Below are 15438 nucleotides of genomic sequence, written 5' to 3'. Positions count from 1 at the left end.
CAGTGATTTGTCCAGCCAGAGGCGAAAATTCACTGCTGGTCTGAATCCACAATTAGGCTTCACCAGTGGTGAACCTCTGATGGCAAGGTAAATACTTTGAGAATTACTTCACTTAGTCACTCATTTTCAAATACTTTAATAATGAAATATTTTTGCAGCAGATGCACTTCAAAAAGCCATGTGTTTCAGCACCACTTCTGACCTGTGACAAGAGCAGCCTCATTTGTTAGTCAAACTCTCAAGCGGGCCCAACAGGTTTAGTGTGAATGTGGTGTTTATTGGCTGTTTGTGATGGCGTCCAGGCCGAGGTACGCTGTGATATCATCCGCGGGCACTCTGAATAAAAACCTTCTGAGCTAATGCTTTACAGACGCAGGCCCTTCAGGCCGCTCCTGATTTATTAGTCCACCGCGGCATGTAGTCATCTCTCTAATGACACCGTCTTAAAATACACATTCCACCTGATTGGGAGGAATAACTCTTTACAGTGCTCAATAAACGTGGCCCATGTTTGAGCAGCTGGATATTCTGTGAGTTATAATATGCCCTTGATGACCACCTAGGGAGACGAAGGCCTTGGCTGAATGAGACCGAATAGAGTGAGTGAATCTAAATATTTAAAGTCGTTGGCAGTCTCAGGTGGTTGAGTCATTTACTTTATAGTGATCCACAAAGGTTTTTTTGTTTGTTTGTTTTTTTTAATACCAACAGCTCGGTGATATCCACTCAGCTTGGTGAGAGTTAGTGAGGAAAGGGTAAAATGGCAAGCTATTTAAATAAGGGAACATTGTCTTGGTGCTGCAGGAGGAGGAAGAGTCCAAATATGAGCTGCACAATTGGCATGGAGCTAGAGCTGCGGGGGCGAAAGGGGAAGTGACTTTGGTCCGTTGAATGCAGACAGTTATTCTAATCTGTTAGCTAACTTTATCACAGTAATATTAGACTTAAACACAACCACATTATGCCATCGCTGCTTTTTCTTCCACTGAATAGTTCAGCAGTGACACACGCAGGCAGAAGTCAAATTCTCTCTCTTAGATCTTTCTAATAACTAAACTGAGCTACATTGATCCTGGGTAGCAGCATTGTCTATTAGGTCTAGTGTTTTTAATTTGCAGTGTCATGTAAAGATGTACCAAACAGTTCCACTGGCTTAATGTGTTAAATAGTGTGCTATTCTCTTCTATTGTATTATATGCTATTTTATTAAGGATTTACACACAACAAAGATTATACACAACTAAGATTTACTGGTGCTTTTCCATTGCATGTTACTTACTTGACTCTGCTTGTCACAGCTCGACTTAAATCACATACAAACAAACTTTAGACTCCACCTGTAACTCCTCCCTAATGACTCCCAACACAATTCGGGATCATCATAAATAGCATGTTTTAAACATGTGTATTTCTATTACCCAGGTATGACGTTTGAAAGATTCTCTCTCTCTCTCCCTATTACATTTCTTTAGGGACACAAAATTGTAAACATAGAAGTGTACAAAAGTGTAAACATAGAAGTGTAGCTTGGCTTTGGTGGGGACACAGGGGCAGCTTTCATTGAGTTTAAAATCTTGGTGTATAACAGAAAAGTGGTAACGTGCAACGAATCTGGGAAACTATTCACATTGATGTGGTCAGTTATTTAATTAAGAACTGTAAGTAAATGTGCATGTGCAAACTTTTGTCCAATTAAGAACATGTATCTCCATTTTTATTGATTTTTAGTTTACTATATCATTTGAACATTTGAACGTCAAATTGTCATGATGTATGGACCAATAGAAATGTTCCAATCTTTTTACACTTAATTCCATTAAAAGTTAAGAAGGTTTTTTCCTTCTCCTGTGAAGTTACTATTTTGGGAGATACATGTTTCTAATTGGACAGCAACAATACACACACACACAGAGTTGTATTTTGCAAACAAAATTAATCAGTTATGTTTTTCCATATAATCTGAATATATAAGCATTTATTTTTACAATACATTTCCCATAAAGGCTTTTTGTATGTTACATTGACTTGAGTCTTGACTCTAGCCTAAAGATCTCTGCCATTAGCACAGCTCCTCCTAGAAATGTAGCGTCACAAAACCCTGTCTCCAACAGGAACCTCTGGCTTTCAAAACCACAACAATGGCAGCGGTAACATGTGTTTTTCCTTCATTCTTGAATGTATGCCTCTCACTGTAGTTTTTATTCGTCCACAAAAATCCAAGGAGCACTTGGAGCATCTTCAAAAGACCATGTCATAATTGTACTAGCTGCCATTAAATATAAACGAGTCGGATAAATAAAATCCAAAAAGCCAAGTAAAGCCAAGTAAGTACTATGCAGTGGAAGAGTGCCATAATGCATAACAAAGGAATCAGAGCTGTCACTGGACATAGTGGTTCGGGGTTATCACCAAAGAGCAAATATATCAGTACATTTTCGAGTGTATTATCTTTATGAATAATAGCATTAGGGTCAACACACTGTGGCTGCAAGACATGGGAAGAGTCGTTCTCCTCTGAATTTGATGTCAAATAAGCCAGGCACATGGCAAAATGCCAAGTAAAGAAGGGAAGGAAGACAGCGAGAGAGAGAGAGCGTGTGTGTGTGTAAGAGTGTGAGAGAGAGTGAGGTGTGTGGGCAGAAGGTTGGCACCCTGCCTGTTGGCTGAGTCATTTTATTTGTTGGTACAGGGCAGCATGGGTTACAAAGTTCACAGGGTGAAGACAGGCAGGCAGAATATAACTCACCCTGAAAGCAGCCCCCATTCATATTAATAAACCATTGTTTTTCATAAAAATCAAGAATCTGTTCACAGCCAAAGCTTTACATTTCATAACATTTTGGGATGAATCAAGACAATCGCCCCCTTTTTTCCAGCAATACACTGCAATTTACAACAGCTTATATCTCAACCCTTAGAAGTCAAGTCATTAGTTTTTGTTTGGCTTAAACTATTGAAATGTAAGCTGTATAGCAATTTATGCAAATAATTATACACTTGTAGTGTAATAATGCTTAAAGTCTATGCTCTGGAGTTGCCAGATCATCATTCTGCTATTTTTGTCTGTTTCCTTTTCTCAGTAATAGCTTCTCGACTGCTCCACCTCTTTTCAGACCGGCAGTGTTGAGTTGCCTCAGAGTGGAAGGATGGAATTTGAAGTTTTAAGATCAAAATCAAGAGACTTCAAGCAAAGTAAAGAATCACATTTTTCTCCATATTTTTAGATTTTTTTAGATTTAGAAACCCGGAATCACTGGATGCAAGGCAGGAACACACCCTGGAGGGGGTGCCAGTCCTTCACAGGGCGACACACACACTCACACATTCTCTTGTCATATGTTATTTTTGCTGTTTTTCTAATACATGGAAAGTATATTTAAGAGTGCATATATAATTGTATTTTGTGATACTGCTTACTTTGTATTAGTGACTTTCATTTGGACATGGTCTATTTGTTTGTAATACTGGATTTAATTTATATATTATATTTAATTCATAATTTAAGCATAAAATATAACATAAAAATTAAAGTGTTACACACAGACCATGTCAATATAAAAGTGACTAATAAAAAGGAAGCAGTGTCACTGTTTTTTTAGTTAATGGTTAGATCTACATGGGTACAACAATGTAGAAATACTTACATTCTGAAAAGGGTATTTCACTGATGAAATGGTTCTTCAGGTTGATGAAACTTAAATTTAAAGAACCTGTAGTGTAGTGTAGAGTGTAGTGTTACAAATTTCAATACTTGTAAATTGAACATATATGACATACTACACTAAGCATATAAATATATTTAAATAGTATTAGAATAGTTGCAAGAACAACATATTACTAGTATACTCAGGCACGGTGGTGCAGCAGGTTGTGTCGCTGTCACACAGCTCCAGTTTTCCTGGGGTTGTGGGTTTAAAGCCCTGGTCTGGGTGACTGTGAAGAGTTTAGTGTGTTCTCCCTGTGTCTGCATGGGTTTCCTCTGGGTGCTCTGGTTTCCTCCCACGATCCAAAAACACATGTTGGTAGTTGGATTGAATGAATGAATAGTATACTCAGTATGTCCTAATGTCTTTGACATGTCTTTGTTCTGTGGACTCTTTCAGACATTTCGAAGCAAACAGTCTGCTTCATGTGTATGTACCTAGGCCTATTTAGTGGAGCTACATACATTACACAGAGTTTAAAGCTCATCAGTACAGAGGCAAAGAGAGGATGGAAGAGAGTAGCTCCAGCCTAAAAGAACACTGCAGCCAAATGCAAAATTTAACAGCGGCTCTAATTAAGACGTTGCCATCAGAGCAGCAGAGTAAATAAAGGTGACAGGTGAGGCAGCCCATGTGATGAGGCTTAACTCTGTCTGGCAGGCCTACGCATACATAAATAAATGCTTGCATCTCTTGGTGCAATACAAACCCAAATGGATTATCAGTCATGTTTTTTAACCAAATACATATATAACCAAATATATATCTCATCAACCACCCAAGTCATATCTGCCCAGTGGTGGTCCTATAGGGGTCCTCACCTTTGAAGAACATGATGAAAAGGGGCTAATAAAGTATACGGAGAAACAGCTGGAGTACTATCGGCAACTGTAAAGCTACAAAGTGCTGTTGTATGGTCATTGGAGCTGAGGGAATGGAGAGTGAGTGTAGAAACAAGAGGTGGTGATAATGGACAGATGAACAAAATAACTAAAAAAGGAAAGAAAGGAAGAAAGGCACGAATGTAATATGAATGAAAAGAAAGAAAAAAGAACAAATGAATTAAATAATGAATGAAGAAAAACCCAAATTGAATGAATTAACGAAATTTTGACTGAAGAAAGAACAAACAAATGAAATAAAGAATAAATGAAATAATGAATGAAAGACAGATAAATGAATGAATGAATGAATGAAATGCTGAAGAAAATATGGACAATGTATGAATTAATGAGAGAAGGAAGAAAGAAACAAAGAAGGAATGAAATAAATAATGAAAAATGGATGAAACAATGAATGAAAGAAAAATGGAAAAAGAAAGAACAATAGAATAAAAGAATGAATAAATGAATAAAAAATAAAGAATGAAGGAATGAAATAATGAATGATAGAAGGAAAAAAGAAAAATAACAAAAATGGAATGAATAAAATAATGAATAAAACAAAGAATTAACTAAATAATTAATCTATGAATGGATGAATTAATGAATAAAACAGAAGGAAAATAGAAACAGCAAGACAGGAAATAATGAATAAATGAATGAAATAGTGAATGAATGCAAGAAAGAAAAAATGAAGAAATTATTGAAATTACAAAATAATAATAGAAAAACAAAAAAATAAAAATGGAATAGATGAAATACTGAAAAAAGAATGAATGGAAGAAAGAGAGGTGTGTCCAAACACTTGCTCATTAAAACCATTTCTAAATAGCTTCGTGTGAAATGCTGCCCACCACAGAACAAGCTAGATTATGGCTAATTGAGGCACTAAGTAACATTTAGATGCTCTGACCCAAATCTGAAGCAGACAGGGTGAGAGACTGGAGTGGGAGGGACAGAAAGAATTAATCAAACCTGTCTGATCTGTGACTCAGTGACTCCCAGCCTTGGCAACGGAGGCCCACTGCTCATTTTAGTATCTCCCCCTCTTTGCATGCTGATAATTATAAAGGCTGTAAGCTTCCATTCCTTACCTACATTAGCCTTGTGGGCTCTAATGCCTAACTGAAAAACAAACTTCAGACACTAAACACGTCTTGGCTGATAAAACAAAAATGGGGTAAGAGATTAATTGTATTAATATGTTGTCAAACTTTCACTTTAGATATGCTGAGCATAGCTGGATCAATGAGAAAAGGCAAGTGAGGATGCTCGCTTAGACAGAAACTGTTGTGCAATGCTTCAATGCCTTCATTTAACTGCTGCCATTTATAGAATGGGAAAATATGAAGAGGAAGATCAAGAAGAAGAGGAGAGGAGGATGAAGGGGGGAAGCAGAGAGACCTCCAGAGAGCAGGACAGAGGGGGAAGAAAAGAGTGTGAGAAATGATTTGAAAGGTTTAAAGATTGTGAGTGAGAATGTGTGTGTGAGTGTGTGTGTGTGTGTGTGAGATAGAGAGAGAGAGAGCTAGAGAGAGAGAGGGGGGGGGGGGAGTAAAACTGAGGCACTGACCTAAATTGCGCTTTTTATCGTCTATAGCGATGTAGCGAATGCAGGGATTATTGGAGACATACTTGGCCGCCCAGGGGACGCTGATCTGCACGCCGGCTTTGTAGAAGAGTCCCAGAGCGAAGCGAGAGGAGTAACTGACAGCCTCCAGTTTCTGCTTCTCACTGTCCTTCAGCACTGCGCACACACACACACACACACACACACACACACACACACACACACACATACATACATACATACATACATACATACAAAAAGACAACATAAGTTCAAGCCTCCTGACAGCCCATCTCATCAACTTTACACTCTATTCACCAGAGAGCAGTGAGGTCCAGAATTAAGGATGCACTGATATGAGAATTCTGGGCAGATGCTGATATTCGATATTAGAAATCTAAATATCTGCTGATGCCAAGGTATACATTTATAAAATACAGAAAAATAAGATACCCTGGATTAACATTATTGACAGACGTAACACTAATTTACATACAATTGTAACTTTCAACCAACTAAACACAAACAAGAAAATGAAAGGTGTCTTCTGAGAAAAGGGTTAGCCACATTTATTTAGCTAACTGTTCCTTACAGAGACTGGTCACAGCTTTAACATTTTTAATAAATTATAGATCTCCTCAAATAAATAATAATATTAATAATAAATAAATAATAAATAAATAAAAAAAAGCAATGATTGAACCCTAATAAGTACAGTAGACGTATAACAATGCAACTATACAACAATACAGTAATACAATAAGGGCTTTGGCACTGCATTTGTGACTCTCCACTGTCAGAAGAGGAAGAATCTGAATATTTACACATTCATCAGTCCATTTTTTTCTGACCCAGTCTTTTTCTGGTTTAAAATAAACGTGTTAGTCATTATCGGTTTGAAATACAGGCAAAATCTGTATGTATTTAGCTCTATCTAAAAACCTATCTGTCCACACAATACTAGAAGAATATTTCACTGGTCATGCATTACATGAGTATCGAATGTTTAGATTTCACCTGAGTTTACGGTAATACTGAACAGAATATTTGAGTGGCACTGAGTTACTGTGCTACAATAAAATCTCCCTTTTATTTACAATTACTGTTACCTTCTCTAATACTATTACAGGTGTCTTAAGTATACTGTTTATTATACACAGATCATGAGAATAATTAAAAGACCATTACATTCATAGTCCACATAATTTCAACATTTTAGATGTAATCATTGTATTGCTTTGTACTGTTACAGTAAAATCCAGGGTTTAAATGATTCGCACATCATTGCATTTTCTTTTTTGATTTACGTTTTGCACAGCATCACAAGTTACTTTGCATTGAGGCTTGTGTGTGTGTGTCTGTCTATAAAGAGATATACAGTACATTTACACCAGTTTGACCATCTCTTACTTTCTACGCGCACTGTCCATTCTCCCAGCTCCTTTGCCCATAGAGGAGCCCTTTGAAGTTCCACAATTACAGACTGTAGTCTAGCTGTTGATCTGCATAATTTGTTTGCCCTTTTCACCTTGTTCCTCAATGGCCAGGATCCAAATGAACCACCTGAACAGGGATTAATTAGCTGTTGGATGAGTCTCAGTGCTGCAGTGATGTGGTGGCGGTGTGTTGTATGTACATATATAAGAGAGAGAGTGTCTGTATCATAAAAGCTACTCTGAAATGTTATAATAAAGTAAAAAAACAAGGAGACACCACAGTAGACATTCATTTAAAAGCATCAGTGGGGGACAGGTTAAAGTCTGAGAGCTGTAGGCTCGTGGAAGAGAAAATGGATATACTGAAGGAGTGACTTAGGGCTTAGATTTTGGATATTTATGCTTTTTTTCCTCCTCCTTTTTTTTTTTTTAAGAAACCTTGTCCTTGTTTCCGGTGGGGAACATCTGTTGTTTATTGGCCCAGACGACTCATGCTTGGCCCTGCTTTAGTCATCTACGGCCCACGGGTTCGGCGTATAGAGCAAAGGTTAGAGTTCACTCCTGCGGAATCACATACATACTACTTTGGCTCAAAGGCTCCCCTGTTTCTGCCAAAAGCCGAGCCACATGAAGTTTGCAGAAAACGAAAGAAAAGAAAGAACTTGCAGAGGATTTGGGATGCAGATGTTCTGCTTGCTTACTAAAAATAGTGACGCAGAGTCCAAACTTATCAATGGGGCTTATAAACATGTGTGAACGATCAAAAGGAAGGAACATGTAACCCACGGCTGCTTCTCCAACCGATCAATGGCCATATGAAAGCACTTGCTGCAGTTGGGCGGTTAGGCACAACAAAAGAAGATGCCATGCGAGCCCCCTTCTGATCCACCAAGCCTCTACAGCAATCCAGATGAACACTGAGAACATTTTACCAAATGCTTGTTTTATTAGGGAGCAAACAAATCCCCACTACAGAAGATGACAGCTCAGAGTCAACAGGTCACATGACCATCCTGGGACGCCCTCCTTTTATCATTTTCTGTGTCGTTGTGGAACATCTGGGGGGAGGGATTAGGAGCATGTAAATGTGCCCCTTGGTATGGAGAAATCTGGTGCTGCCTCTGAGCACAGCGATCTCGGGGGACAGCGCAGACCCTCAGGGCCCAGTCCATAAAGAGCCTTTCTTCTTCCCTCACAGTAACAGAAAGTGGTCGCTGAACATTCCATTGTTAAACACCACAAAAGAGCTGAATGTATCGTCTGTTGACAACTCACAGCAATGCACAGCTGTGCTAACCTGTTTAGCTTCAAAAGTGAATGCATGCATTTTACACCTGTTATGAACATATCCCTTTTTTCATTATGGTCTTTTTTATCTTTACATAATTTGAAAATCCCAGCTGTCATTTACAAATGTAAAAATGAGTGAAAATGTTTCTTAAGAAATGTTCCAAACTTATTGGAACATTGGAACAACTTATTAAGCATTAAATACCCTACACATTGGTTTTACATCTGTGAACATTTAGAAGCTGTATTTTTTTCTGTAGTGACACATTACTTAGTGTTTTAAAGGCAGCATTCACAATTGTAATAAAAAAAATATATATTAAATTCAGTTTTTAATACAGCTCTCTGGTCAGTTTTCATGCTTGAAACCATCTAATGTGTTTACAAAGATTCTGTGTCTGTAAAAGGTAAAAAAAAAAATCAGTGTCTCAGTCCTAGGCTTCTTCTCTCTGCTCACGGCATAATAACTGCATTTTGGAGGATTTTAGACAGGGAAGAGACCTGAACATTGAAAAGCATGAACTGAGATGAGGATATTGCTCACTTTCTGCTCCACAGGGGGGTAATACTGACTTATTTTGATGTAGATGAGACTCTAAATTCAGTGGAGCCCAAACTGCAAGAAATTAAACATGTGCTACAAAATTAAACAACTCAAATTCCATTTAAGTTTCTGTAGTAATTCAAACTGTGAATAAAACTTACAGAAAAGTTCATTTTCAGCCTTGTACAAATAAAAGTTGGTTTTCCCTTAAAAGACAGAGAGCTTCCTTTTGACAACATTTAACTTTAAGAGTTTATGCTTGGATTACATTGTGGGGTATCTTTATTCTTAAAAGGATAAGATTATCAAGAAGATATACATAAAATGTATCAAGATAATGGAAATAGCATAAGAAGGAAATTGGAAGTATAGGGATACTGGAAAACACTGACACTGCAATATTTTGGTCTGCATTACATATATGTTGCATTGTTTAACAGATGACTTCAACAGCTATATTTGGAAAAAAGTATTCTAATATTTGTGATAATAATTTTAAAAAGCTGAAAAAATGAACAACTAGTTGAACCGCTGTTCCTTCACGTTGAGAGAAGCCAGTTGAGGTGGTTTGGGCATCTAATGAGGATGATTCCTGGAGGCCTCCCACTGGAGGTATACCAGGCACATCCAACATGAAGTAGGCCCTGGGCTAGACCCAGGACACCCTGGATGGATTACACTGTATTTGGGGATGTACTGGAATAATGAAACAGGTGGTGATGATATACTGGTGTTATGATCTTTGTAAATATCAAATTAACTCTGTTTTTTATCATTATCATTCTATACTGCCCATATAAATAAGCAACAATCCCTCCTACCATCATATTTCTTTTTCTGTTATAACCTTCCCCAGTGGTGACCATTAAACAACTTTAAGGACACATATTATTTATTGATTTATTTATTTATTTTTTGAGTGAGCAAAGACAGAAGCACATTAAATTTCATAGCATCTCTTTCTGTTCAACAGCTCTTTGTATCAATTTCTTAATGCATGCAAGAAATTGCACACCTTGTGTTGCAGTTCCTAACAGTGATTTAGGTCATCCATATGTTTCTAGAAATCTATGTTCCAAGGGTCATACTTTCCCATTTAAAGCTGTTTTGGTGCTTGATAAAACGCTAAACGTTGTACATCTAAAAACAGGACAAAAGGAGAGCAAAAAAATCAGAGAGTCATTAAAAATCTGAAGAAAGACACGTCCGCAAAGTGAGTATCTATTATGATCTTAACAAAAGGAAATGAAACAAAGAATCAAAAATCCATTTGAATAATGTTTAGCTCAATTACCTGACTACAGCCTAGCCAAGGACAAGATTTTGCAGCATTGGAAGAACGTTGTAAGATGCTCCCAGCATAAATTTCCACAAATCACCTGACCCAAGGCATGCTCACTGCACTTTCCCAATCACATACCTTAGCTCTAATGAATTCCTGTCTACCTGCACCAAAATTTGAGGATTCCACTTCCTTCCTGTTTTTGTGACTGGTGCTGCTGCTTTTACCACTGCATCCACAATTCCTGACAAGCTCATCTCACGACTCACCTATGCACATTTAAATTCTTCAGCTAAACTTGTGAGTGGTAGCTTCCATAACATGCTACACTACTTAAACAACATGGCACCCCTAGCTACTTCCTTAAAGCCTTGTTCATATCCCTTTCCATTCTCTCTACTTCTGTGAATAGCCTTGACCAATAGCACTGCACTATACCACCTACTTAAACTCTTCACTGGTCTCTCCACTACCAGTAGGGATAATTTCTCCTTCCATTACAAAATTTCTTGCACAATTTATTCTTGGCAATCTACAGACTTCTAGATTCGGTTTAACTTTCAGCCTAGCCAAACTTAGATTATCGATTAACTTCCCCAAAATCAAACATCAAGCCTTTATACTGATTTCTAACAGCTGCCATGATAAAGCAAAACTGAATATCCTCAAAATATGCTTAACCAGCCTATTAATTTTTGTCTGAGCCAAGTGCATTAGTTAAATCTAAGAAAACGACATGTAGATCCCTACCCTCTATCTTTGCTGTCTGAATCTGATGCCAGATCATGCTGCCAGATCATCCTACAAAGCCAGAAACCCCTGCCTTTTGCTGTATTGATGTATCAATTAATTTGTTTGCTTTTAAATAAGCGGCAAAGCACTGTACACACCATTAAAATGCTTCTCAAATTTCCTCTTTCCAACTTTCAAACTCCCAGATTTCTCCTTACCAAATAAGGTCTTCACAAAATAAAAAAAGCATTCCTAAAAAAGGCTGCCCTAGCACATTCCTTCTTTTCCTCAAGTTCTCTGCTCTTCTCATAAATGCCAGCCTATCCTTAAGCTCTTTCTGTAGTGAGTATTAAGGCTTAACAACCCTCTCTTTTCTCTTCCCCTACTCGACTCCACTGACTTCTAAGAGCCCCAAACTCCTGAATTAGTCATTTATTAGCACAGGCTAAAGTATCACAAGTGACCAGTTTTCGTCAGTGAGTCCTTGCCCATGAACTCTCACGTGGAGAATTAACACTTGGCTGAGTGCGCCTTGGACAGGTTTGGGATATGAGTGGACATTAATATATAGTTAAGTGGGCTGTTTATTTTTAATAAGCACTAAGAAAGAATAAAACTATTGTAATTCTGTAGTTTTTATGCTGCAAAGAGCATAGTACACATAAACAGCATTTGGCTAAAATACCCAGTGTCATATTTGAGGGAGGACAAGGAAGTGGACAGATATGCAAGGAATAGTTTTATTAACAAAAGCAAACAAAACAAACAAAGAAAGGACACGCAAGCTGGACTAAACTTGACAGAACTAAACAAGAAAACAACTTCAAACTGATCTCGACATATGTAAACACTCAAAACACAGAAACACACACATCTACACATAAGACTAGTCCAAGGATCACTTAGAACAAGGGAGTATATATACACATGACCACAGACAGGGAACGCCTGAGAAGGATAACAAGGGGGTAGGATCACAAAGGAAGCACAGCTAGGAAAAATAATGAAGGGCAAGGCTAAGGTTGGGCAAAGGAAGGGACAAAGGAAGAGACTAAAAGAGCACATGCCAAACAAGGGAAACAAAAGGACCAGGGCACAAAGCATGACAACCAGATAATAACAAATAAATATGCAGCCTATAAGCTTAGTCCATTTAATACTATAAATAAAAATCCAGCAAAATGTAACCAATATATATTAATAAATAACTATATTATACAACCAAATGTAACAATAAAAGCATCAGTTCCAGTGGGTGAATGTGCTAAGGCTGTGCGCATGCACTACACTGCACATGGCAGGGAGGGAACTGAACGCAGGTCACCAAACAAACACGAATGATATACATTAAGAAAATAATAATAATAATAATAACAACAATAATAATAATATTACACAAAGATTGTTCACCATTCCCAAATCTCGAGTCCAAGTCGGGTCACAGTCATTGGAAGGCGAGTCTCAAGTTGAGTCTGTCACTGTTTGATTGACATATGACTCTCAGACTCGAGTCCCCATCTCTGCTATACAGTGTAAAAAAAAAACATAGGCAAGTTTATTTCAGGTTAGTATACTTGATGTTGTTGGGGGGATGTGTGATACTGTAATACTGCATAACAGAGCAAGCAACTAAACAAACAAACCTCAGACACCAAACTAGCCTTGGCAGATCTGCTACATTTGGGATAAGAATAAAATTCTACATGTTTTTTGCAGAGTTATTTCTTTAAGTGTAGGATGTGGGTGGAGGAGGCAGGTCCAAGGTCAGCTCTAAACGCCTCACAAAAGGGCGGCTTTGACCCAGAGCACTACAAGCAATGCCTGAATTTTCAAACATTGTTACAGTGGCTTTCATTCTGTGCACTGAGTGCAGCAGGGGAAGCGGTCTTCCAGCGGTTTGTTGTAGGAGGACCTGATGGGATGCTTTGCATTTTTCCAGATGGATCTTCAATTACCTTCATCTGGAGGAATATTTAGCTGTGCTGCCCTTTTCCTTACACAGCTGTCAAACAGGTGGGGAGCTGTGTTCTTTAGCGAGGGAGAATGATACTTTAAGCATGTTCTTGTACTTTTATTCTGCTCAGTTCTCAAAGCTCAAAACAAGGCATTCGCAGGTCTGTCAGTTCTGAACATATATGTGGCAGAGAAAATAGGGCTGAGATTGAACGTGTTCGTGCCATCTGTTTTGTGGCAGGAATTCACAAGCCATGCAATCAACCCACCTATGCTTCACTCTTGTAAGAGTTTGAATGGATTCTGAGTATTATTGGTGTTATTATTATACACTCTCAGAATAACTCATGATTGTAGCTTTAATTGTCACTGAGGTGGTGCCCTCAAAGGTACATCTTCTGTACCATTAGTTAAGGAACATCACTGTAACACATATATACAAGGGCAATGAGAAACTAGGCAAGCCTAGTTTTGCCAGACCACCATTAGCCATTTGGCCATTGTCACAGAGGTGTTTCTGGCATTTCAAAAACAAGAAAGCCCAAAATAATTCCTCCCACAGTCCAAAAACACACGTTGCAGGTGGATTGGCGACTCGAAAGTGTCCGTAGGTGTGAGTGTGTGAGTGAGTGTGTGTGTGTCTGTGTTGCCCTGTGAAGGACTGGCGTCCCCTCCGGGGTGTATTCCCGCCTTGTGCCCGATGATTCCAGGTGGGCTCTGGACCCCCCGCGACCCTAAATTGGATAAGCGGTTACAGATAATGGATGGATGGATGTTAGAGTGAAACAAGTGAAGTTTAAGGAGGCTGTACGCAGCTATATGGAGTTTTATAAACACAATAATTCCATAAAATGTCTCCCCACCACTTAACTTTACAATATTTCAGGCAAATATACACACTCATGTGAAATAAGACAAATTCAGCAGTCCTCCCCTCTCTGTGAGATATATTACTTGTGTAAATGTTGCAGAGTTCTGAGACGTCCTGTTGAGCTTGTGAACTAACCAACTGATACTAGTGAACTAACTCCAGTTGATATTAATAATATTAATTTTCTTATTTGTCAGTACTATTTAAACAGTACTATTATGAAAAGTTACAAATATTCCCTCCTCCCTCTGAGAAAAGAATGTACTTATACCTTTAAGGGAAAAAAAATCGTATTATATTGCTAGTGATTTGTAAATTGTCCTGTTTGTTAGTTTATATTAATTTGATTTCATTACATAATTTTTGTTATTTTTTCTCTCTTTCCTCCTGCACAGGCACTTCCAAATGCACTCAATATGAGAGAGTAAAAGGCTCCACCAAACAGGGCCCCCTCAATCTCCTGCAAGAGAAAGAAAAAAAAACCCTTACACTGTTCCCGAGCGAGCTCAGCATAAATCTCCAGAGCATTCATACAGCGCGCACACACACACACACATTTTATGTCTTCTTCCTCTTTGCACATTCATTCCTGCAGAGCTGTGAGGTGCGCAGGAGTCTGCTCAGTGTCTGTGTGAACATTTTAAATTCCGCAACATAGAGAGAGAGAGAGACAAAGTGAGAGAAATTGGAAATGGAAAGCAATGAAAGAGGGACAACAGAAAATAAGAGATAGCGAGAGAGAGAGAGAAAAAAACAAAGAAAGTGAGTAGTGAAAAATGAGACCTAGTGCTACCCTGACTCCCCTCACTCATTTACAATCACTCTCAGTCTAATAGGTGCTGTGTGAGTGACAGCTCTTCATTTCCTTCAACCTGCCAAGCTCACCCTAACAACATCCACACACACACACACACTGTAATGTAGTGAGTGTGAGGAGGTTAACGTTTTCCGGTGGGCAGCTCAGGGAGCTAAGTGTTGAGCTGTGGGCTCGTGGCCCCTGGATCTTTGATGTGAGAGTGGTCTCTCTCAGGTACTATATGCTGACAGAGCCCAACCTGGTCAATTCTACCTCTCACCATTTCCCCTCCCACATTTCCTTCCCTTTTACTTCCTCTGTTCCTCTGTCCCCCTCTATCTCTTTTCCTTCCTTGCCCTCTCTTTCTTCCACACATTTC

At 38.5% G+C, this 15438-nt stretch overlaps 1 protein-coding gene across 4 annotated transcripts in view; it reads right to left on the bottom strand.

Moving 5' to 3' along the window:
* Positions 1 to 15438, bottom strand: part of rnls (renalase, FAD-dependent amine oxidase) — a 106585-nt gene that overhangs the window by 51026 nt on the left and 40121 nt on the right. For all 4 annotated transcript variants that reach the window (XM_066665876.1, XM_066665877.1, XM_066665878.1 and 1 more), the window contains exon 5: positions 6159 to 6332. In XM_066665876.1, coding sequence (XP_066521973.1) covers positions 6159 to 6332 — 174 coding nt within the window. The remainder of the gene's footprint in view (positions 1 to 6158; positions 6333 to 15438) is intronic.

Source organism: Hoplias malabaricus, chromosome 3 (assembly GCF_029633855.1).
Source record: "Hoplias malabaricus isolate fHopMal1 chromosome 3, fHopMal1.hap1, whole genome shotgun sequence".
NCBI classification, from domain to species: Eukaryota; Metazoa; Chordata; class Actinopteri; order Characiformes; family Erythrinidae; genus Hoplias; species Hoplias malabaricus.
The sequence above is the reverse complement of the archived record's forward strand: the minus strand, read 5'-3'. Positions and strand labels throughout refer to the sequence as shown.